This window comes from Saccostrea cucullata, unplaced genomic scaffold (assembly GCF_032062105.1).
Source record: "Saccostrea cucullata isolate Sc308-1 unplaced genomic scaffold, CSIRO_AGI_Scuc_v1 ctg1031, whole genome shotgun sequence".
In the NCBI taxonomy this organism is placed as follows: domain Eukaryota; kingdom Metazoa; phylum Mollusca; class Bivalvia; order Ostreida; family Ostreidae; genus Saccostrea; species Saccostrea cuccullata.
The window spans coordinates 41,596-66,693 of record NW_026918126.1 but is presented as its reverse complement, the minus strand read 5'-3'; the positions used below and the strand labels follow the sequence as shown (position 1 = coordinate 66,693).

General features: G+C 32.4%; 1 protein-coding gene across 1 annotated transcript; it reads left to right on the top strand.

Annotated features, from left to right (window-relative positions):
- Nucleotides 1-5,440: 5,440 nt before the first annotated feature.
- On the top strand, nucleotides 5,441-23,608 carry LOC134251422 (trichohyalin-like). Its single transcript, XM_062733868.1, has 19 exons — nucleotides 5,441-5,499; nucleotides 6,477-6,563; nucleotides 6,741-6,824; nucleotides 6,968-7,051; nucleotides 7,850-7,903; nucleotides 8,263-8,391; nucleotides 9,839-10,033; nucleotides 14,111-14,194; nucleotides 16,639-16,773; nucleotides 18,393-18,518; nucleotides 18,599-18,727; nucleotides 20,472-20,618; nucleotides 20,737-21,003; nucleotides 21,424-21,591; nucleotides 21,877-22,128; nucleotides 22,238-22,436; nucleotides 22,534-22,626; nucleotides 22,912-23,007; nucleotides 23,164-23,608. The coding sequence occupies exons 1-19, from the start codon at nucleotides 5,441-5,443 to the stop codon at nucleotides 23,455-23,457; spliced, it is 2,682 nt and encodes an 893-aa protein (XP_062589852.1). The 3' UTR covers nucleotides 23,458-23,608.
- Nucleotides 23,609-25,098: the final 1,490 nt, after the last annotated feature.

Sequence of the window (25,098 nt, the reverse complement as noted above, 5' to 3'; positions counted from 1 at the left end):
TAGTGACAATGTTTAATAAGTTTGTCCGTGTGAACAGCAGAGAACGACAAAATGCACCTCCACAGCATTATGAAATTCTGTGAGTATATTGTAAAGAGATAGACTGTCACTCATGACTAATATATTGATGGTGTAACCATTCTTTTTTTGAGAATTTGATTTAGAAACGATAACTTGTATCAACAAGATGTGTTTGTGAAACTCTGATGCCCCCGTATGGCAACATAGCAAAGATTAGAATTTTCTTCAATGCTAATTAAAAATATTGTTACCCAAAATAGGGTCTTCTCACTAGAAATAGAATTGTGAAATATGAAGCCCTAGCACCACCTGCTCAAAAGTTATTGCCAATGATAAGTTTTTGAAAGGTAGGTCAAACTCCAAGGTGAAAGGGCCTAACTGATGGTTTCTTAGGAATGGAGGATTACATACTAGTATGTGAAATATGAAAGCCATAGTCTTAACCGTTAAAAAGAAAGTCAAACTCCAAGGTTAATGTCAAGGGTTGTTTTTAAAAAATAGGTCAAACTCCAAGGTCAAAGGGTCAAAGTTCTTGGTATCCAATGAAAGGTCTTCTCACAAAGTTAACATATGAAAGCCCTATTTCTCACCGTTTAAACGTTATGGCAAAGGTTCAAGTTTTTTTTTCATAAGTACGAAAATCTCCAAGGGCAAAGTTGTTGGTATCCAATGAAAGGTCTTGCTACAAAAAATACATATGTAAAGTATGAAAGTCCAATAGCATCTACCATTCAAAAGTTATAGTCAAAGTAAAAGTTTGGAATTTTTGCGTAAAAGTTGGTCAAACTCCAAGGTCAAGGTCAAAAGGTCAAAAGTGGTACCCAAAGAAAGGTCTTGTCGCAAGGAATATGTAACGCTTTAGATGTTGTATATTCCAAATATGCTAGTCGGCATTTAAAGATCTGCCATTGGCTGAAGCAGATCACATGACCTAAAACAAAGCATTTTAAGTGAGCGCAGCTACGCTGCGGGGTTCTTTCAGTCTAGTCGTCACAGCGAAGAAGACCATATTTCGGCGATAAGGTTAGTTGGGTGGGTGGCCTAATACTAGGCTTATCACAAGTATTAAACAACATTAGGTAAATTGCCTGATTACAAAAGCTTGCCACAATAAATAAGGTGTATTGTATTATTGTGTGACTAACCATTTAGAGGGAACTTAAACCTCAGAGGCTTGCCTGGAGATCATTTTAGACAGTGTAAGTCTCTGATAGCGGTGGATGACTGTGCGTCCTGAATAAGGACAACCCAGGATATCCTCTGCTGTCAGAGGCTGACCACTAGTAGTAGATTAGGACTTAACATCGTGACAGACACTACGAACCTGAATAAGGCATAACCGGTGTCTGTCCGGTACATTTGTGAACCTCATTTCTTCGTAAATATAAAGCCGACCCCCAAGTGTAATTTTCCCCTAAGTAAAGGAAGGGCCATATTTGTAAATATTTGCAGGCCAATCATCTTTACCAATCATATTTAAAGAGGAAAATTATTTATTAATAGTATTAATAGTAACAGAGATCCTGGAATCAATCAGATATGACCCCTCAATACATTACAATACACATGTGAAATATTAAATTCATATCTCCACTATATCAGAAGTTATGGACAAGGTTAAGGTTTATGCGGACAGACAAACGGACGGACGGAGACGACAAAAACTATATTCCCCCGAATCTTCGACTACAGGAGCAAAAAAACAAAAACAAAAAACATAATTTCCTAGTTTATCATACCATTTTTCTGATATTATTTTTCTGTTGTGTATGTCTAAGAAAATGTCCTTCTACTGTATACGGTATATGTAGAAAAATGCGGTATGTAGAAAAATATATTAGAGGGACAATCTTTGTTACTTAAATAAAATCGGTAGTTGGAAAAATAGGAATAAATTTTTGGGAAGTTTTTGGGAAGTGTCCAATAAATAATTCAAAGGATGGTGAATTGGGGTGTGTGATACAATACATTTGCATTAGATATAATTGATTTTTTCACTCTTTAAACTGGAATCAAGCACCATCGAAGATAGAATCGAATTTTAGATGATTTTCTTGGATTTGATATTTTTATCTTTTTATTATCGTTTAGCAACGATTTTAGACCTTCGCCAAGAATTCGGAGAAGAAAAGAACCTAACAGATCAAGACGAATTAGCTACTGCAATAATTGCTGGAACTTGTATTTTGAAATAGATGCACTAAAATCCGAGTATAAGCAACTCCAAAACAAGTACGTTTTGTTATCTAATAATCATGTATTATTAACATTTTTAATCTGAATTTTAAATAAAAAAAAAAAAAGAAAGAAAAGAATTTTTTATTTAATACATATGATACAATGAAAAAAGATTTTTAATACAAGTTTTTAGATTAAAAAAATATCAGCGGGAAATGCTATCGTACATGACTGCAATTATTTTTTTTCTATGTATGCTTACTAATAATTTTACAAGAATTATTGTTTTTATTTAAGTGTTAAAGAAATAGTGAGAGAAACCGAGATTGAAGTAAGGAATTATTCAACAAATATCATCGACAAATTATACAGAGAAAACCACGGGTAGGAGACTTAAAATTCAAGATTTACATACTTATATGCATGTGATATACATGTGTATATAAAAAAAAAACGAACCTTGTTTGCGAGAAAGATTTCTACTCTCATACCATTACATATCAAATATTGCATATGTAATGTAAAATTCTTACATGAAATATATATATATATATATATATATATATATATATATATACAGCTTAATGCTTTAAAAATGAATTTATATTCTATATTTTCCATTTGCATTACATGTATATAGTTTTTTTTTAAATATATACAAGGGTTGTTCGAAAAGTTCGTGGACGATGTCAATCTTCGTTCTATTTCTCACCAGAAATTTAAAATAAGCACAATATAATATGTAAAAATGTTTGTTTTATTGATTCATTCCATTCGATTTAACAGAAATCGATTTAATTCATTTTAAAATCAACATGTTTTGTACATGCGGAGCACACTTAACGGCAACGTAACGTCAAAACATAGCGTCAAAAATTTCTAAAAAATACTATCCCTATACATTTCACACAGTATAATCCAATGCCCACTCATTAAATCCTTTTTCTAAAACTAGACATTCATTTTTTAAGAATTGCTCTCGTTGTATAATTTCCTTTGTCAAGGTTTTAATTTCTTTTATTACTTTTCTTTGCTTTCACAGGATAAGCAACTCTGAAGCGCCTATGTCTTTCCTTGACGTTTCAACTTTTAAAAGTTTTTGTGTAGATTTTTACATTTAAACCGTTTCTTCACAGATTGCCCTCATCTGATACAATCTCTGTCACTCAGATACTGCCTGTACTATTTGTACACACATGCACAACTCGCTTGTGACATATTTTCTTGATTCCTCCAACATTTTTAGAGTTTATTCAGGATTTTTCCTGAGTAAAACACAAAATTGCATCGTTATCTGCTGCTCCGTGACTTTCTAAAACGTCATCGTTTTTGTCGTTTTCAATGAGGACTACCCATCTTCTCAAGATGATATCTTTCCAACAAAGCCAAATATTAAGCCTTTATTTGGAATACGAATCGAAGTAACAATTCTTAAAATGGATTTCTAGGTTGTTTTTCTTTTTTGCTCCATTTTACAGAGAATATGACTACAGATATTATTTAATGTATTGTTTGTAATTTATTAAATTTTGACCTGCTCCGCGATCCGATTTTTACAATTTTAAAATCTACATAAGTTTTAAATAAATCGGGATATTTGAAAAAAAAATTATTAATAAAATCATTTGGATTTATTTCTAAAATATTTCTACCAAATTTGGATACCATATGACGTCAATTAAAAAGATATGACAGAAGTCCACGAACTTTTTGAACAACCCTCGTATATTATAAAAGAATAGGGAATACAAAGAAAAACTAAACATTACAAATAATTTTTTTGCTCACCTGAGCCGAAGGTTGAAGTGAGCTTTTCTGATCATGTTTTGTTGACCGTCCGTTTGTTTTGACTTCTTCTCAAGAACCACCATACTCAATTCAAACAAACCTGATACAAATGTACGGAATTTTTAATCTTAATTTTGGGTGAATTTGTTCGATTGATGAGCATTTCGCATCAAAATATAATACTATGAATTACAGGATGCATAATTTCAACGTAAATTTATTAGGGGGACTGGCTTTGGGTGGAATTGCACTATAACTATTACACAAAGTAGGATTTCCACAAGAAAATTAAATCTGATGCAAGATTTTCTTCTATAGGTAAAATCCTACTTTAGAGTCACATTTCAAAGAGGGGGGGGGGGTACTCTAAAGCCGTTGTTTAATGAGAATCACACTCTAAAGCCAGTTTTCCGGAGTTGGGTGAACGTCTGCTCTACAAAACAGGATATTATTGAGACAGAATTTCTCTGGTAATTTTGAAACAATTACTCGGTACAATTTGAATATTTCGAATTTGTGAAAAATTAATTGCATCTTTTAAAAAATATTCTTTTCAAGCTCCAATCAATCAGAAAAGATGAAACGTGAAAATATTATTATTCATGTAGAAGCATTTTTAGGCAGTGCGGATTTAAATTTGTTCAAATTTTGTCCATTATGTTGAAGGCTTTGGAGTGGATGGAATCATTATACATGTAAATATAAACTTTTCAATTCTGAAAACATTTCATCCTTTATTTTAGCCAAAGTGCTCAGGTGAGCGATATTGCCCGCGAGCCTCTTGTTTGCAATACAATATGTAATATTGCAACGTACGTTTCATATGAGTTATTTTAATTACTTTTTAGCCGGGCTTATTGCACAAAGAGCAATTGACGGCTTACGTCATCCTGTTCAAGGCAGGGAGTCAACCCCATAGTCGCCATTTTAAAGTTACGTGCAAAAATATAGTTCTTTTGAGATAATGCAAACGCTAAATAAAGCAACACAAATAAAACGAAGTTTTATCTATATAAATAAACATTAGTAGTATTGACTTTGAAAACTTCAGTCCTAAATCAAAGAACATAGTTCATTAGCGTAAGGATTTTTGATAATCAGTGTTATCGTAGTTCTCTACACATACGAAGTAAAGCAGGAGAGGGAACCAGACTGGCCTGTTTGTTTACATTCAGCTGCGGTACCAGATTAATTCTGATTCTGACAAAATCGGACCGTGGTATTAGGATTGAAAAACTCACTGGCAGTGTCTTATAATTCATATTGATAGTTTAAAAATACTAGTAATTTTTTCATCAGAATATAAACGTGATTCATGTAAGAAATTCATTCTACTCTGTAAATGAGCCCGGCTCTCTGTACTTCTGAGTACTTTGTATAATTTTTTCAAACACCTGAAGGAAACATTAGCTACCGTCATGCATTATGACATATATTAAATTTTTTTTTTTGCATGTTGATATTCAAAAGACTGAAGGATAGTTTAACAGCATTGCAAGAGGAACTAGAAAGGTAAATTTTCTAACTTGCATACAAATGTTCTCAATCATTTTTTGAATTGCAAATTTAATAAAAAATAACTCCGCCTACGTCAATAAGTGATCTATACAAAGAGCCTGGTCAGCATGGGATTCCTACTCCTCTTCTGATCCTAACTGTTATTTCTGAAGGTTCGTGAATTTTGCCCCTCATGATTCGTATTTTGTTTATTTATGAAATAATTCGAACACTTTCGTTTGTCATTTTTTTTGTGTTTTATCATTTAGTGTAGCATTAGATTTTTTTAAAATTTTACATGATATTAAAAGTGACTATGCCAAGATGAAAATTAATTCCAGGTACTAGTTAGTATTTGGCCTCGAAAATCCTCCCAAGTAATATTTAAATTGTTTCAATGATTTAAAGATGAATCTATGCAAATTCGTCAACTAGGTGGCAATAACATGAATTTCTATGATCACATTTTTGTGATGCCATCAGATCAGTGTGGCACTTAAGGATAAATCCAACGTGTCTTTCTGCCAGTCCGTGAGTTCATTTCTTGAGAACCGTAAGACGTATGAATTTGACCTGATAGTTTTATATTAAAATGTTAGCACTTTAACTTTGTAAAATACCTTGGTTACCGACCTTTGTGCATCATTGAACGACCTTTGACAAACTTTCCAAAATACATGTACTTCATGATGCAAATATATAGCAAATTTTGGATACTGAGAAGCCGTTTTGTGCGTTTTTGAAAAGGAGGTTTATGCTATTTTAAAGTAGGTCACCGACTCTTTTCAACCATTGCATTGGTCAATAATGATCACAATCGATTGATACACAAAAACGTGATTGATAATGAAAAAATTCCATTAATTTCATTCATTCAAAATATACGATGTGACAATTTTGCTTAAATTATGCGATCGTCTTAACATATTTGAAAGAGAGTTGGTGTGCTTCTTTTTGCTACACAAAATTTTTTATTTATGTATATGTATCAGAGTACAAAGGAACACGAGGGACACTCCAAGCGAAGAGGTATATCGTGTTCGCGAACGGTACAGGAGATCACTGGCAGACAATGCATTGTATGTTATAGATACTTAGTATATATATCATAAATTCCATATTAGACATTTATACAGATAAACTCTGAAAAACTTAATAAAAATGACGATTTTCAAGTCAATATATTTTAATTTTTAGTTACTTGTTATGATTTATTGAGCTAGCTCGTGATACTTTCAATAAATTTGAATTTGTAGACTGGATAAACAAATACGAGAAAAAGAAAGCCAAGTGTGGGATCTAAAAAGAAAAATAATGGATTATGAATCTCAAAAGAAAAGGTACAATAAACTGTCTTGTTTGTAATTGTTCGCTTTTCCATTCATTGCTTAAACAAAAGATCGTTTTGATCTACAATATTCAATCAAATAGGCCAAAAAGTAAAGTTTTAGATACTTATATAACCAAATAAATTAATTTGTAGTTTAGAAGATGTAAATAAAAAAATGCAGTACCGAATAAGAAGATTGGATGATAAACTTCTTGAAGAAGAGGAGAGAATTAACAGGTAAGACTAAAACCCACTCATTCGGGTAAGGTGTCCAGTACTATATATTGTGGTCATCCAAGTCTGTACGTCTCTTTTTTCTGTTACAGTATTTTCTTCTTCAAACTCTTAACACACATAAAAAAAGTCATCAATTCATCTTTTGAGATATGCATGTCATGAACATTTGCAGGAAGGAATATCTTTTGGATTGATAATGGTGGTGTCCTGTAAATGTTCAATAAAGTTTTGGGACATTTATTTTCATACTGATTGAAACTTGGCTGGAATTGTCTTAAAAAAACACGTTCCCCAAATTTATCTTTCACATTTATCAAATCATTGTTTAGTGTACGGGGATTTCACAAGGGTTAAGACATAGAAAATGTTCACCTAAATTATTGTAAAAGAGTTTTAAAGGTCAGACAAAGCACCAGTAATGAAGCAGTTTATGTTGAATCAGGTAGATTTCCACTTATAGTTGAAAGGTAAAAGAAAATTTTGAAATACTGGGTGAAATTATAAAAAAAAAAAAATCCACTGATAATTGTACATTACAAGCATGTTATCAAGAAATGGTTGAAAATAAAGATGAATTGATTGTAAACATGAAGAAGGAATTCTAAAGGCTTGGTTTAACTGACATGTATAATAGTAAATGTATTGATAATGATACTCTGAACATTGTATTTCAAAGAATGTATGACTGTTATAAACAAGAAATTATGGCAAGAATTTGTAATTCTCCTAAATATTTTTTATATCAGATGTAGCCAAAACCTGTGAAATATTTTTCTGTTATTTTTTCCTGCTTTGTAGATTTAAAATTGTGCTTCTGACGAGAGACGAAGAAAGTGATAATCTGTGGAGAAGGTAAATAAATAAAACCAGTTTTCCTGCATGCTTTCATAATTTTTATGGTTCATGGTTTAGTTCGACTTTCCACTCGGCAAGCAGAATTTGTACGCTGATTAATGAGATAAACGAAAACAAAGACATGCATGCCGTATATTTTTTGTAGATAAATTGTTGTAAAAGACAATGGTAATAGATAGTTTACAATTGCATCTACTCTAAAATTGTAAATGAGTGCATTTCTGAGGAAGGGGGGTACTGAGTGTAATTCGGAGTTAGATACCTTGTGTTATTATTATACTATGGCATAAAAATTTACTTCCGAAACATTAAAATATGGATTTAAAGGCTAAATTTGCGTATGATCATTTCAACAGATTCTGTGACTTAAAAAGCGAGAGAGACGCTCTGAAAAACGCACTGAAAGAGAAAGAAAACAGTATTTTGTTTGCTCATGGAAAAAAAGATTTAGAAATAGAGAGGTTGAAGAAGGAATATCGCATGACGTAAGTTAAAAGGATAAAGTCCTCTAATCTAATATGAATTTTTAAAATTAATATTAAAAAAATGTAGAGGACATTACTACTGCATGTTTATACGAAGTAATTACATGTGTCATAAAATATTTAAAATAGAACAGCGCATGATTACTGCGAATGCTTTTATTAATAATATGACAATACAGAGATAAAAGGCAATCAAGACAAAGCTGAAAATATAAGTTGCTGATATATGATTTTTTATATGTGCCAATTTGATTTCCTCTTTCGTTAAAAGTATAAGTTTTGGCGAAATACACTGTACCTTTGGCTTTTACAGTGGAAAAATATGCCAAACGTTTACATTTGATATGTATATTTTATAGATATGGTTTCTTGCAATTCTTCTATTTATTCATTTCTTTGCTTTGAATAAAAGATAGATAAGTATCAGAAAATCAAAGTTATGCTGAAATTTAGAACTCAATTTTACTGAAAAGATGCCTGCGTAAAACGAAATGAAAAGAACTGTATGGTATGCTTATCATACATATATGGTTAATCTACAATATAATATAGCAGCAACTGTATGAAAGTTATGATCAAGGTAAAATTTTTCGAAATAGGCCAAACTCCTAAGTTAAGGTCAAAATTGTTATTGTTTTATGTCAAAATCCAAAGGAAGGCCTTATCAAAAAGAAATATATATATAAAGGCCCTTGAGCTAAAAAGTGATGGGAATGTGACAGGCCCCCTGTACCCTACATTCGCACTCAAACTCATACTTGCTTTGCCTGGTTCTTAAGTATACCTGAATGGAATTTGGGTTTAAATAAAATAATTTTCCATATATAATTATTCGTTTCAATTTGGATATTCAAGATCCATATTTCGTCCAGTACAGAAAAATTAAATTCTTATGTTCACGTTTAGGCAAACCTAACGTTGTATTTTTTTCTCCAATGTTGAATATTAGTCAATTACAGCGATAGGAATTATTCAGTACTACACTGAAACGCAATGTACATTGATACTGTTTGCAATAGTGATTATACAGTCAACACATTGGTTTACAATGTCAAATATTTAAGTTGATCGTTGGTTTCCTGTAAATTGTCTAGTCTCCAAATGAAAATTTTAAAGTTATAGAGATGTTGTTATGTATAAAAGTAAATTATTCTACAATACTGCACCAGATTAAGTTTAGAATAGTCGAGGTACATTTTTATGGAGTATTTAAATAGTAAAATTTTCCATTTCTCTAATAGTCGGTTTATTCTGAGCATTATCTTAAAACAGATAGGAGATACTAATGTTCATCCCAATCAACTTGCAGCTTCAACAGGCCCTTCAACCATTAGGCCGATTTTACCCGCCGTTAAGGTGTATAATACAAAAACTGGGGCTTAAAAATGTATTATCTAATATTGCTGTTTGTTGTAAACCATTTCATTATTATATACATTGTATTTAGCTTACAAAACCTTCAGAGGTCTGAAGAACACAATCAGTCGATTTCAAGAAATCTTGAGAGGGTTAAAGAAGAAAATGAAAAAATACGCAATGATATAAATCGAATCTTTGAGGAAGAGTTAAGAAGGAATCGATATTCTGGAATGTCACAAAATGATGAAGTGGATGATACTGAACATTCTTTGTGGATTAAAAAGTAAGCATATACAGTGATTTTGTGCCTTCTGATATACGATATATTTTCTTAATTTTGTTTGATTATAAAAGCAAATATAGATATAATTGACAAGGAAATGCATTTTTTGGCATAAATAGGGGTTTGTATATTTTTTTTGAAATTCGTAGTTCAATTTTTGAGGGGGATTGTAGATATACGTTTTTTTTAGACGTTTGATGTTCCATGAGCTTATACCTGTTATGTTTACCTTTCCTGAAGGTTGAACTTCACTCAGTATCTGTACTGAAATAAAAAGGAACTGCATGGACGCCTCACTAAGACTACTGTAGTTTTATCAATTTTCGTTGGCACCGATTTTCGTGGATTTTGTAAAACAGACGTTTTCGAGAACACGAAATTTCGTGGAAAAAATCATTACCTATACAAATGAATATCATTTCTTTATTCAGTGAACATTAGAATTCGTGGATCTGCTCAACAACAAAATCCTCGAAAATTGGTGCTCAACGAATATTGATGAAACCACAGTATTCTTTACATCTATATGCGTGTAGGAACAATTTTCATGCAATATAATAATAAACAAAATCCTTTACAACTTATTTAAAAATGCATTTCTTGTGATTTGAAAGATCCTCTCCCAGATGAAATGAGTTGCTCATAGCCTAAGGACACCAGGGGAGTCTATCAAGAAATATGGTTATACAAGCACTTTCAAAACAGAAAATTAGGATTCATTGTCGTCAACCAAGTCCATCTGTCCGTCTGTCTCATTTTATACTTTTAATTCTTTTTACAGTTTGATCAGGGACCATTTTATCTTTTCTGTTTTCAACCCTATTTGTTAGTCTTCTATTGGGAATTGTAGGTTTCCTACGCGTCTGTCCGTCCGTCCGACTGTCTCTCAGTCTGTATATTTTTGGTAAAATTGGCATTGATATTTTAAACACAGTGAAAGGAAAAAAGGAACGCAAAGTACCATAAAATGCAAAATATTTTTGACTGAGTGGCCGAAATTTTTAAAAAATTTGTTAATAGTTTACCTGTCTTTTATCTGTATTTTTAGGTCACCTGAGTAAACTTAGGTGTCCTATTGCTATTCGTTTTCTTCCGTCGTCGTCCGTCGTTTGTTAACATTTGAACATTTTCAGCTTCTTCTCTAAAACCGTTGAACCAATTTCAACTGATTTTTGCATATAGCATCTATTAGTGATAGGAAACGAAAATTTTGAATTTCATGGTCCCTGCACCCTTGGGGCCTCGGGGTGGGGCCAAAACCACTAAAATTAGTAAAAATCTTCTTCTTTACTACTGGAGATGAAGCAGTCAAACTGTTGGTATGATTGTAATTACCATTGAGTCCTCTACCAAAATTGTGAAATTCATGGCCCCAGGGTCAGGGATTCTAGTGCTAGGGCAGGGCTACATAGATTATATAGTGAAAATGCATTATTTCTTTGAAATTATTCTTTTCTGCTCCAGGGCATTAAATAAACTAACCAAGTGCATAAATAAGTTGAATATAGCTGCCTCTTCCAAAATTTTGAATCTCATGGCCCCAGGTTCAAGGGTTCTAGTGCTAGGGCGGGGCTATACATGTATAGCTTATATATTGAAAATGCATAAATTCTTTGAAATTCTTCTTTCCTCATGGGCATTAAATAAACTAACCAAGTGCATAGTTATGTTAAATAAAGCTGCCTCTTCCTAAATTGTGAATTTCATGGCCCCAGGGTCAGGGGTTGTAGTGCTAGGGCAGGGCTATAAAGATTATACAGTGAAAATGAATTATTTCTTTGAAAATTTTCTTTTGTGCGCCTGGGTATTAAACAAATGAACTATGTACATACAAGGGACGTTCAGTAAATAATGTCATTAGCTCGATGACATACAACATAGTAGTCATATGACATAAAGCTTGACTTTTTCTCATCATGGAATCTTTAATGAATTGATAACAGTTTGTGTGACCACTTTTCATCTCATTATTTCATCGTGGGAAGCTGGAAAACAAGGGCTATTCGAGACACTGTATTAAAAAAGAAAAATGGGTACCGTCCTTGGCAACAGTGACTAACAACAACCGATGTAAATTTGCGAAATGTCAACAAATTATCACTGATTATGTTTTATTGACTTTAAGACATATAGCAAAATTGATAAAAATCATTTTGGGAATACTTGATACTGTTTTAAAGAAACATTTTATAGTAAAAAAGTTTAATACTCAAAGGTCACCCTATATTTTGAAAAATGAATGAAAACGACGTGTGTAGGAATATCCGAACAATTATTTAAAAAAATCAAATTTGTACTTATCCACGTTTGTATGAAATTCTAACAGATAATGAAACTTAAATCCATTTTGCCTTAAGCCCTCAAAACAAATTTCCAATAAGATGCACTTGACAAAACTGCAAAGGCCTAAGAAGAGCAAAGAATTGCAAGAGCATAAAACAGTTTTATATGCTATTTTCTTAAATATTAGCGGTCTTGTTGTTCAAATTCATATTCGGGGAGGAAGTTCAATTTATGGAGGAGTCTAGAAAGCAAAAAAATTGAAAGGTTTATGAGAGGAAGGAAACAGAATGAGGAATTCACTACATTAACTGTCTTCATGACGGCGTCCAAACCCACAGGCCCTGAACAGTAAAGGAGTTTTGGGGATAAAGAGAAAGTTAATGTTTTGTCACACCAACAAAATTTGCCAGATCTTGCAACCTTTGACTTGTTTCATTTCCTAAACTTAGAAAAACATCGATCAGAAAGAAAAAAAAAAAACAAGTACAGCAGGATCATACTCAAAAATGTGATCGAAAAACAATTAGAGATTGAATGAAAATGTTACAGATATGCGTTTTAATTGAAAGAGAATATTTTAGTTAAATCATTAAGACTAAGTCATAAAAAACCGTTTTTTTTGTTGCTTTCCGAGCCCAAATGTCATTATTTATTGAACGCCCCTCGTAGTTATGAGGAAGAAGATTTGTTAATTTCAGGGCCCCTAGGTCAGGGCTTCTTGATTAAGGGCGGGCTCTAATGTTTATATCATGAAAATGCACGAATTATTTGAAAATCTTTTCCTTTGCTCTTAAGTATTATGCCAATGAACTAAGTACATATTTATGATGAAGAAAGCTGAAATGCTGAAAGCTAAAAGCCAAAATGGTTATTTTCTGGGCCCCTGGGTCAGAGGAATTTGGAGGGGTGTTTACATAGTCTGAAAATAAATTAATGCTTTGAAATTTGGTATTAATCAACAATTTATGATGAAATAAAATTTATGATAAAATTTCCAAAAAATTGAAATATGTAGTCCCAGGGTCCGTGGTTCCTGTGGTATTGGGTGCACTACTGGTTACAAAGTGGACATGCATTTTATCTTTGTTACTCTGATCTTCCTCTGGGTATTAAGTAACCAAAGTAAGCATTCTAAGTGTAGAATTATGATAGGCAATGGTGCTTCTTTCAAAATTGTGAATTTCATGGATTTGGTTTAAAACATAAATCAAATTCAATTGTTGGAAAGTTTTTATTGGATACTCAGTTGGCCTTAAGGCCAATGGGCCTCTTGTTTTCACGAAATGTTGGTTGAGTGGGGAGATCGTTTTCTGTCTGAAGGGTTGAAAAAATACCCCTATGAGAAAGATAAATGCACTGATAAAGTCAATGCTGAAAAGAATCAAGGTTGTAATAGGACCGCCGGGAGATATTGAGAATTATATTTTCATTGTTTGCGGTTGTCCGTCATATGCATATCAATAATTTACGATTTATCAGTCAAGGTCAAATGTGATTTTGGTAACTCCTTGATCGAGGAAGAATTTAATTTTAAGACAACAATACTGAAGAATACCTAAAATAGCATTAATTAAAACAACTTCAAAAATTTATCATGAGTTTCTTTCAGTATTTGCTTTAAAATATGAAAATAATACAAAAGCATTTCATGTATTTTAAATTTTGTAAAATTGATTGTTGTACTAGAGCTTGATGGTACTCGTCTTACCAGATATCTACGTCTTGTACGCTTTACATCCTAAATACCTCTTCATCAGAAAACATTCATATTTATATGTCCAAATATTGCTACAGATACACCGATCTTCAGAATAAGCATCAGGCTCTTCTGAATAAAAACAACTCACTGGAAAAGGAAAATCAGGAACTGAAAAAGAAGTAAGTTTTTTTTTAACTATTTGTATGGATTGATTGGTTAATGGTATGTTTTAAATTAAATTTTCTATGTAGAATCCTGTGAAATTACTTTGACAGATTCGCTGAACTATAGAAGAAACAGCAGGCTATTCTGTATAGAACCTGTCGGTTAGATAAAGAAATTTACAAATTTATTGTGAAAAAGTACGATTATTAATTACAATAAGTAGGCATGTTTTAATTAAAAATAGAAAGTTTCTAAATTTTTAGAAGACATTTAAATATAATAATTGGTAATAATAGGTCTCATGGACATTTATTTGACTTTGTTCAAAAGATAAGTAAAGATTTATTAACTATCACACAAAACCAATTTTTTTCAAAGCAGTTCTTTATTAAGAAAGTTACATTCAGTACAAAGAGTGACAGAAAGTTAAAAAAAATAATAATTTTCGTATTTTCTCATTTTTATGCAAATTTTCTTCGATTTTACAGTACATTTTGTTTCAGAAAACATAGAGCACAAGCTTACTTATCTACCAGATTTATATATTTCATACAATGGAATCAGTTAAATCTTATGCATAAAAATTTCAGATGAGCGAGCTTGTGCTCTATAATGAAAAGTAAATTAAATTTTAAGAAATTACACCAGAATCGATAAAATTCGGGAAAATGTGTTTATTCTGCACCCTGTTGTGGACTCCTGTAAGCTTTGAATCAAATTTAATGCTTGTTTTAAATCAAGCATCATTTTATGTTCTCAGCTGTAAATGATCACAATTTTAACTGTATCGTGATTTTTACATCAAACAAGCAAATTCAAAGAATTGTGGTCCCCCACTTTCGGTGTCTTTGTGGGTGGGATGTCATTTTTTATGACATATTGTGTCAAATCTTGTCATAGGTAATGCACATGTCAGATATGAAAGCCCTATCTCATCTCAATCAAAAGTTATAAGGAAGTGAACCTGATGACCCCGTATAGTGGAGATTCAACTTATAATGCAAATTAAATATACCTTGGTAGTTTCTTAAGAAGGGTCTTGCCACAAGTATTACATACATGAACTATGAAAGCCATTGCCCGAACCGTTCAAAAGTTATGGCCAAAGTTAATGTTTTTAAAAAGTAGGTCAAACTCCAAGGTCAAAGTGTCAAAGTTCTTTATGTCAAATGAAAGGTCGTGCCACAAGTATTACATATGTGAAGTATGAAAGCCGTTGATTTAAAAAATGAGTCAAACTTCAAGGTCAAGGTCAAAGGGTCAGAAGGGTATCTAATGAAAGGTCTCCTCACAAGAATTACATATCTGAAATATGAAATCCCTATCCCTTACCGTTCAAAAGTTATGTCCAAGTTTAAAGTTTTTTCATAAGTACGGAAATCTCCAAGGTCAAAAGGTCAAAGTTTTTGGTATCCAATAAAAGGACTGGCCACAAAGAATATATTTGTGAAATATGAAAGCCCTAGTGTCTACCGTTCAAAAATTATGGCCAAAGTGAAAATTCAAAATTTTTATGTAAAAGTGGGTAAAACTCCAAGGTCAAGGTCAAAAGGTCAAATTTGGTCGTACCCAAAGAAAGCTTTTGTCACTAGGAATACACATGTGAGATATGAAAGTCATAGCTCCATTAAATCAAAAGTTATGAGTAAGGTTAAAGTTTTTGTGACGGACGGACAGCAAGACAGACGGACAGACGAATGAGATTTAATGTCCCATCGCTTTCGCGAAAGTGGGGGACAATAAGGGGCCAGGTTGGACCTTGTCCTTTTGTTCCAATTTTACTATTTTTCTTGTATTTTAAACAAATGTCTTATCCGATGGAATTATACCGGGATTTAAAATCAAATAGTGAATTCTTAGTTTTCTTGTGTGATACTGTAAACCAAATTTTATTCGCAAGCGAGAAATTTTCGCGAGGTTTGCGAGAGCCTCATCATTGCGAATATTCCTCGCCGCGAAAGGGTCCTCAAAGTCTATGTGCCTATTAACAACAGATCCAATATAGGCTAGATCGTCGCAAACTAGTTTATCCCCAGAAAATCGCGAAAAAAAAGGTCGTCGCGAATAAAAGTTGGTTTACAGTATTTATATTGAAATAAGGACATAAGTGAGACGCGAAAAAAAAAAAAAAAAAAGAATTTCATCGAAATCATTCAAAAATCAAATACTATACTAGTTACTTTAACGGTGCGAAACCTATTTTGATAAACCTTTTCCGATATAAGTTCTAAATATGAATTAAAACTTCTTTTAAAGTCAGTAAGTTTTTTTATTTTCCTAAAACCTATAAAGAAACTCGAATAAAGCGAAGGAAATTGAATTCTTTGCTTTTATAATAATTGTATTCTTAACTAGTAATTATAATTAAAAATTAAATACATATGTTTTATGTTCATAACTTGATGTTAAACCAACATTGTTTATTATTTTATTGTTTAGTATGTTGCTTTGTTGTTAGATCTAATATTGATACTGCAAGGTGGAGACCTTTACCTGATTCGCATTCAAATATACAAGAGATGGAAACGCTCAAACGAGAACTTGTTGCTGCAAAGGAACTAAATAAAGAATTGGAGGAGAAGCACAGAAGTTTGTAAGGAAAACTGATCCTGGTTATTAACCCTAGAAAGACTTCTTTTGGTCTTATTTTTGGCCAGTAGGATCGTGTATGAAAATCAATGTATTAAAAGGAAGAAAAAGAATAAAAAGCGCTGTCTCAATTGTCACACGCCTGACCCGAGTCACCTTAGCCATGTTCGACTTTTTTTTTTATATAAAAGACATTTTCATATGTATTTCGGTGAAAAAGTGTAACTCATTGCGTGACTGTACCTATAACTCAAACTGTTATAACTTCTGAAAACGTGGTGCCACAATTTGTATGTGGAAGTGTCCTGTTTTTCTAGAGAAAAATTATAATTTTATTAATATATAATTTAATTTTGTTTATATAATCGCTTCTCATTGGTTGATTTCCAAAAAGGAACGCAAAACATTTTGTATAATCTGGTCTGGTATGGGGACACCCCCCCTTGACGACCAGCTTAATCATCTTTTCCATGCAATCCTCTCATTTCCAGTCCTCGGAATCCATGGAAAATTCAATATTTAATGAATGTATCTTTTACTTCAAACACTTAGTCGATCTTACCTCATGTAAACACACATCATGGCTGCTAGATCTATGTATCAGTTATTATCTCCCCTCGCTTCACATCACTTCCGTTACTACGGTTGTATTATTGTGCGGTAATTTTGAACTCGTAAAAAAGCAATACAATTTACATCCAAAGTTGTTTAATTATTTTTAAATTAAAAGGAATGGCTCTACTTCTAGTAACGTTTGATATTCGATTTAGCCCCATTCTAATACCTTTACATGTATTAATTAATTTAACAAACATGGATTTACACGACATGGAAAAAATGGAATATCGATGTGATTTAGTTTTGACCTGCTTAATTATTTTAAATAGCAATTTGAAAAGCCCATTGTACTCTTATTTATGGTTAGAGGTGAATATTACAATGTGTGTATAAGAGTTTGGCGCAGGCAATGCGTTAATGAGGATTTATTTAGATGTTCTATGGGAACCTAAAAGGAATTTCTTTATTTATTATAATATGTTGCTAACTTGCGTACTCCACCTAAGCCCCGGGTCGTAGTTGATCGTGATCATGCTCTTCTTCAGAAAAAAGTTGGATCCCAATATTTTGGCCTCTTGTAACCTATGTATATACTAGTACATGTATTCTATTCATATTATACGAACAGCTTTCACACTTTAACTGTTGTTGTATTAATCAAACGCCAAATGAGTGGCAAAGAATGACCCTTACTTATAATGTTTTAATGTACTAAACAAATTGTTCAGTCAGTATGTAATGGACCTTTAACATATTGCAACAGAACTTCCTTCACTTAGAAAATGCATAGTATAGCATATTGTAACATAAGAAAAAAAGGAAAACTTTGTACGAGTGGTTTTTTTTTAATTAACTTGAAAAAATTAGAAAATATTCCGATAATTTTAAGTCAATAATGTGAAACGAAATAAACGGAATTGTTTCAATAATATCGGAAATCTTGACAAAGGGTTGGTCTCAATGTTTTGTTTTAAGTCGTATAGTTTTATATATTTCTGTTCGAGGAGAATTTCATTTATAAAAAAAACTTAAGCATTACTTTAAATTATAATTATTAAATTGCAGAAAACAGGAAAAGAATGACATTGCTCTGATGCATTCGAACGCAATACGTCGAAAAGAAGAAGATATTTCTGTTATGAAAAAGCGCATGGAATGCATGGAAATTGAAATTAAATCTCTTCAATCAAAGTAAGTCAGATCTGAAGAAACTCTAAAAAAGGCGAAGTATTTTCCAACTTTTAAATTTAAACCAACGTGTCTTTTTGTAGGCAGATGGACAATGATCAAGCACAAGTGTTGTCAAATACCAGCGAGTACCATCGTTTGTACGAAGACAAAGAGAAATTGAGAAAAGAAAACTCCAGTTTAAAAATGGAATTGGAGCAGAGCCATAAAAAGTGATAACTGTAGTATTGTTGTATATCTTTAAATTCGATCACATGTTTTCGATTACTAGAATCGAACATAGATTTCTTATATAGAGTTCTTTCACCAATCGCCTGGCCTCAGAAGTGAAATGTTAACTGGTAATTTAGCAAATGTCAAAGGCTAAATTTAAAAGTTGCTAATAATAAATTAAATTTAAGACTCAAATACAAATTAAAAAAAAATGACCATCATGATGACATGTAAGATATAGTCTCTGCAATAACCGCCTTTGAAAATAAGGATTAAAACTAGGAAAGTGGAAAGATGAGATGAATATGAGATTCACTCCACAAACATTTTTGAACTGAAGCCAAGTCTTTTTTAAAATATGTCAAATAGAAAGTAATGCCCAGGCCAAAATATGAAAGGCATTGAACATTTACATGTAGATTTAAAACTTGGAAGAGAGAACATTAAGTTTTAATTGATGTCATACTGTACTATATAATACACTTAATGAAGCAGTAACGCGGATCGATAGGATTTCACCAATAAGACGTTTAGTCTATTGCTTAATATTGTTCACATCATAATAATACTCTTTTCAGTCATTTATGTTGCCACATTACAATGAAACTAAACGTCAAAGGAAAGGTCTAAACAATATAGAAAGATATAACTGCATTAAATAAAATATCCTTTTATATTTCTTAAATGAAAATTAATTCACACAAGAAAATCAAATGAAAACAAGAATTTTCATAGAAATCAGTTTAAAATACATTTTCACGCCTCTGGAAGAAAAGACAATTCTTTGATAAAGTTATAGATTTCAAATTAAATTCATATGATATGGAGACCACCATTGCCGGTGACATACTGCATATTGTGATATTGCGTATATTGTGTATACAAAAAGAGAATTTTGAAAAACGTCAGAAATTTACACAGGGTGAATTCAAATAAATTATATGAGAAATATAAATTAACCAATTAAATTATAACTTCAGGAATATACTACAATTTTTATTTTTAATAAAACACAAACTATTTATTTACATATCCTTTTTCAAGAAAGAGGACAAAATGGATATCCATTTCAACAATTTTAACTTTAAAATTTACGAAAACGAGGTAAAATTCGCACATTTTCATTGATTTTATCTTTCTACACATTATATCAAAATATTGATCCAGCGTTCGAACACACATCTTTTTCTTTTGTTAATTGCAAATAAAAGGTAAAATCTCCGATTTGAATAAATACGGAAATTTTTTCATGTTTACACCAGGGCCCGTCATTACGTACATATGACGACATTTTGATGAAAATTTTCAGTGCTTTGGTCAGATATATTCTGTTTAAAAAGCCTAATTACCAATATATCTCTCAAAATTTGATTTGGGGGGCAAATATTAGTTAATTTACCGAATACAGTTCTTTAGACTACATCACTTGCATGACAGGTTATCGGATCTGCAAAACACGACTTACACGATTCTTTAATGACCGCGATGATATTTTAATTAAAGAGTGATTATTGCTGAATGATCCCGGACGTTATTTCACTAACTGCAAGGTACTTTATTGAAAACACGAGTCTTTTCCGAGATCGACCCTGTGTAAATTCGGGCTGACGTTGTTTCCCTTTCTCTTTTTGTATACATATAATGATTACGTAAAATCAAATACAGTATGTTACCGGCCCCTGTGGGTAAGACTTCCGTTTTTATTTACCATTCTTTGTAATTTAAAAATAATTGTTTTGGTAGAGATTCAAAAGTGGAAAGTGAAATTCGGGATTTAAAAGATGATATTCGAAAAAAACAGTCAGAAATCCAAGGCTTACAGGAGCATATCAAACAACTGCGACAAGAACTTTCAGAAACTACAAAGGAAAGAGACGATGCATTGAGAAGGTTTGAACGATAGTCTGATAAAATAAAATTTTGTTAAATATGACACGGTTACTGAAACAATCATACTTGAAAATATAGTGTTTCAATTTAAATATAATATAAATACTATTCTTTGTAGAAAAGATGACGTTGAAAAGGAATTGAAGAAAGTTAATAGAGGTTTACAGGATAATTTGAATCAACTTCAAGTGGACAACAGAAGAAGCCAAGAAGAAAGTGCCAGAGCTACTAGTAAAATGTACGGGGAAACCGAAAAACAGATTGATGACATGAGAAGTGAGGTTCTACGTATGCAGAAAATGGTGAAAGAACTGGAAATTGAAAATACTAAATTAAGAAAGAGTGTTAATGAAGAGAAAAAAGAGAAGGAAAACGCACTTACAAGGTAAACAGTAAACTAATTACTTATAAGTACTTCTAAGAAGCCTTACACTATTATTGTAGGAATCAATAGTCCCATAGTATTCTTGAGAATGATGATCAAATTTCTCAATCTGTGATAGTTTACAAACCTAATTCAAAATAATTAAAATTGATAATCCTCTCAATACCAGGAGGTCCTGAGTCAACACGCTGCCGTTGGACCTCTGACTCATTTCATTCGATATTCTAAGGGCTTAACTTCTCTTAGAGAAGCACCAGTAAGATCTGAGCTTTTATTAGTATTGCAAAAATAGGGTTTAAAAGTTTTAAAACATAAATTGCATGAAAAATGTATTAAAATATAGTGTTTACAAGAGCACAAACTTTGATTATGACTGGGCTACATTAGGATGCTTTTTAAGAATTATGATAAAATCAATAGATATTATGCCATCGAAGCTGAGTTTAAGAGTTCAAACGTGAAGACAGAGCAAAAAATGAGAGAAATCGAACGACAGCAGGAGTGGCTTACACAGAATGAAAGAGAAATTAAGAAACTGCAGCAGGAATTATCAAATGTTTTGAAAGAAAAAGACAATTCTTTGCAAAGGTAATTTTATTATAGAAATTAATTTGTTCAATAATTTTGGAAAAAAGCGAGGTTTAAAAGAAAAAAGTTTTAATTATGAAGCAGTGCATGCCTTTTCATAAATATCAAATGAAATTAAAAATATGAAGTATACATGTAAATGAAAACTTTGACAAGACAAACTATCGGACATTAAGGGCTATTTTATGGAAGTTATGACTCTTATCAAAGGGCTGTTCCACATTAGTAGAGAATTCTTTGCTAAGGGTTTTGGTATATACATTCTTTACAATTTATAAATTATAGAAAGAATGATTCGGAACAAGTGATTCGACATTTGGAAGGTAGTTTGAATAAACTTCAAGCCGAAAACAAAATGCTTCAAGACAAAGTCAGTTCAAAGGATGAGGAAATTAGAAAGATCCAATATCAAATGAATTCCATGAACACAGAAACACAACGTCTGCAGGAGAGAGTAACTCATTTAGCAACCGAAAATAGCCAGCTGAAAGTAGATATTGCTGAAGTTTCCAAAGAGAAAGATAATGCACTCACAAGGTACAATTTTATCAAATTTCGGACTTTAACAAAAATTACTTTTACGCATAAAATCATCTTTGCCTAAAAAAATTAAAAGAAGGTTCATTGTAGTCCTATTGCACTGCAGGTTAAGTAAGGTGGCCGGTGCCAAGCTAACTCATGGTAATGCAGCAATAACCGACCTTAGTGACACCAATCGTCCAACAAAAATAGCAGAAAAATTCTCCGAGTTGTACGACAACCAGTGGACGGATGCTTTTGAGGAACTTGATAACACTTACAACAACGAAGAGGAAACTATACGAGTCCTGTTGAAAATATTACAGGTCTGGTTGTTTAACACTGATTTTAGGTGTGTTTTTTTTTAAATTCCATTTCAATAAGTTTTATGTATGACAATTATAAGATAATTCTTTTAACCAGGAAGCATACACTTTCTGCGTGCAAACAGAGACTAATTATGAAACAAGGATAGGACAAGCAGTTTTTACATTAGCAGATGAGAGGACTAACGAGGTGCGATTTTTAAAAAAAAAATTTTAAATGAATTTGCCATCGTAAAATTCTTATATATTTTAGATAGAAAGATCTAAATAAAAAAATAAATATGATTTTAAACATAAAGGAAAAGGACATTGACTAGTAATTCAGACCTATTTAAATTATTAGGTTTAGGGCAGTCTTGTTCTGGAACATATATATATATATATATATATATATATATATATATATATATATATATATATATATATATATATACATGTATTAAACTTTTCTTTTATATTTGCCTCTTACTACCAGACCCGTCAAATCACTGGTGCTGACGTACCTGTTCAGAAAGCCCTTACAGATCTAAGGTTGTCGTTGGGAAATGCATGTTGTGCGATTGTAGAAGAGGTAAGCAGAACCAATATATGAAGCTTACCAATACAATGATATGTTCAAAGGAATAAATGCAGTGGAGCGAATGCAAAAATATTTCAAAGAAATCCAGTGCACTAGGGCGAATGCCAAAATATTTAAGAAATAACGATTATTTTCTATAATTTTTAGATGTTTCTGGCAAGACTTCCATCCATTCTGAAAAAGGTGGACGTTTCTGTGTCCCCTAAAACAAAGTTGTACGCCCGTCATTGTGCGAGTCTGTGTTGGAGAATGAGAATCCGTGATCCACCCGTGTTTGTCAGGTTTGAGTTCAGACAGGGGACAGAATTTAACACAGACATCTTAAGGAGGTATACCAAAACAGGAGGATATCTGGATTTCATTGTCTGGCCAGCGTTGTACTTGCATGAGAATGGACCTGTATTGTCGAAGGGCGTTGCACAGCCGAGGCACTCTCCCTGATTTTTCGAAATAGCTTAAATTATAAAGTAGTTGATTTTTAATAAGCTTGTTTTGTGTGTGTTAATCTAAAAAAAATAACAATTAAACTTACATTGGCGTGTACTTAGGATGACGACGGAAGTGTTTTCTGATAAAAACTGTGTTAAAAATTGCACCTTTTTCATTTTTATTCTTTATATTATTAAAAATTATTATGACAATTAAAGTGTTGCATTTACAAAAACTTATTTGTGCAGAAGGTTAAAATGTGATACTAGTACAATGCTACATTCGCAATGCTAGCGACAGTTAAAACTAGGAATTCCAAATCTATTATTTATTTATTGCATATACCCGACTTCAAGTACGAGGAAAATAAAGATATGACATCTACCATTTTTCATCATAAAAAAAATATTTTTTTTAATAAATCGATTACAATGAATTACATGTATATGTAATATTATTTGTAAATTATTAGCTCACCTGAGCCGAAGGCTCAAGTGAGCTTTTCTGATCACATTTTGTCCGTCGTCCGTCCGTCTGTCCGTCTGTCTGTCTGTCCGTCTGTAAACTTTTCACATTTTCGACTTCTTGTCAAGAACCACTGGGCCAATTTTGACCAAACTTGGTACAAAGCATCCTTGGGTAAAGGGGAATTTAAATTGTTAAAATGAAGGGACATATCCCCTCGCAAGGGGAGATAATCAAGAAAAGACAAAAATAGGGTGGGGTCATTAAAAAATCTTCTTCTCAAGAACCACTGGGCCAGTAAAGCTGAAACTTATGTGGAAGCATCCTGGGGTAGTGTAGATTCTAAATTGTTCAAATCATGACCCCCGGGGGAAGGGCGGGGCCACAATGGGGAATCAAAGTTTTACATATAAATATATGGGAAAAATCTTAGAACATAGACTACTCAAGAACAACTGGGCCAGAAAAGCGGAAACTTATATGGAAGCATCCTGGTATAGTGTAGATTCTAAATTGTTCAAATCATGACCATCGGGGGAAGGGCGGGGCCACAATGGGGAATCAAAGTTTTACATAGAAATATATAGGAAAAATCTTTGAAAATCTTCTTCTCAAGAACCACTGAGCCAGAAAAGCTGAAACTTATGTGGAAGCATCCTGGTATAATGTAGATTCTAAATTGATCAAATAATGACCCCTGGGGGATGGGTGGGGCCACAATGGGGAATCAAAGTTTTATATAGAAATATATAGGGAAATTTTTGAAAATCTTCTTCTCAAGAATCACTGGGCCAGAAAAGCTGAAACTTATGTGGAAGCATTCTGGGGTAGTGTAGATTCTAAATTGTTCAAATCACGACCCCCAGGGGAAGGGCGGGGCCACAATGGGGAATCAAAGTTTTATATAGAAATATATAGGAAAAATCTTTGAAAATCTTCTTCTCAAGAACCACTGGGCCAGAAAAGCTGAAACTTATGTGGAAGCATCCTGGGATAGTGTAGATTCTAAATTGTTCAAATCATGACCCCCGGGGGATGGGTGGGGCCACAATGGGGAATCAAAGTTTTATATAGAAACATACAGGAAAAATCTTTGAAAATCTTCTTCTCAAGAACCACTGGGCCAGAAAAAAATGAAGCTTATGTGGAAGCATTCTGGGGTAGTGTAAATTCTAAATTGTAGGAATC

What these genes read in the sequence shown, in the direction of transcription:
- LOC134251422 (XM_062733868.1), top strand. Translation starts at nt 5,441, where the DNA reads ATGTTGATATTCAAAAGACTGAAGGATAGTTTAACAGCATTGCAAGAG. An exon ending in CATTCTTTGTGGATTAAAAA is followed by an intron (nt 10,034 to 14,110) that starts GTAAGCATATAC and finishes ATATTGCTACAG; the next exon opens with ATACACCGATCTTCAGAATA. An exon ending in AGAGACGATGCATTGAGAAG is followed by an intron (nt 20,619 to 20,736) that starts GTTTGAACGATA and finishes TATTCTTTGTAG; the next exon opens with AAAAGATGACGTTGAAAAGG.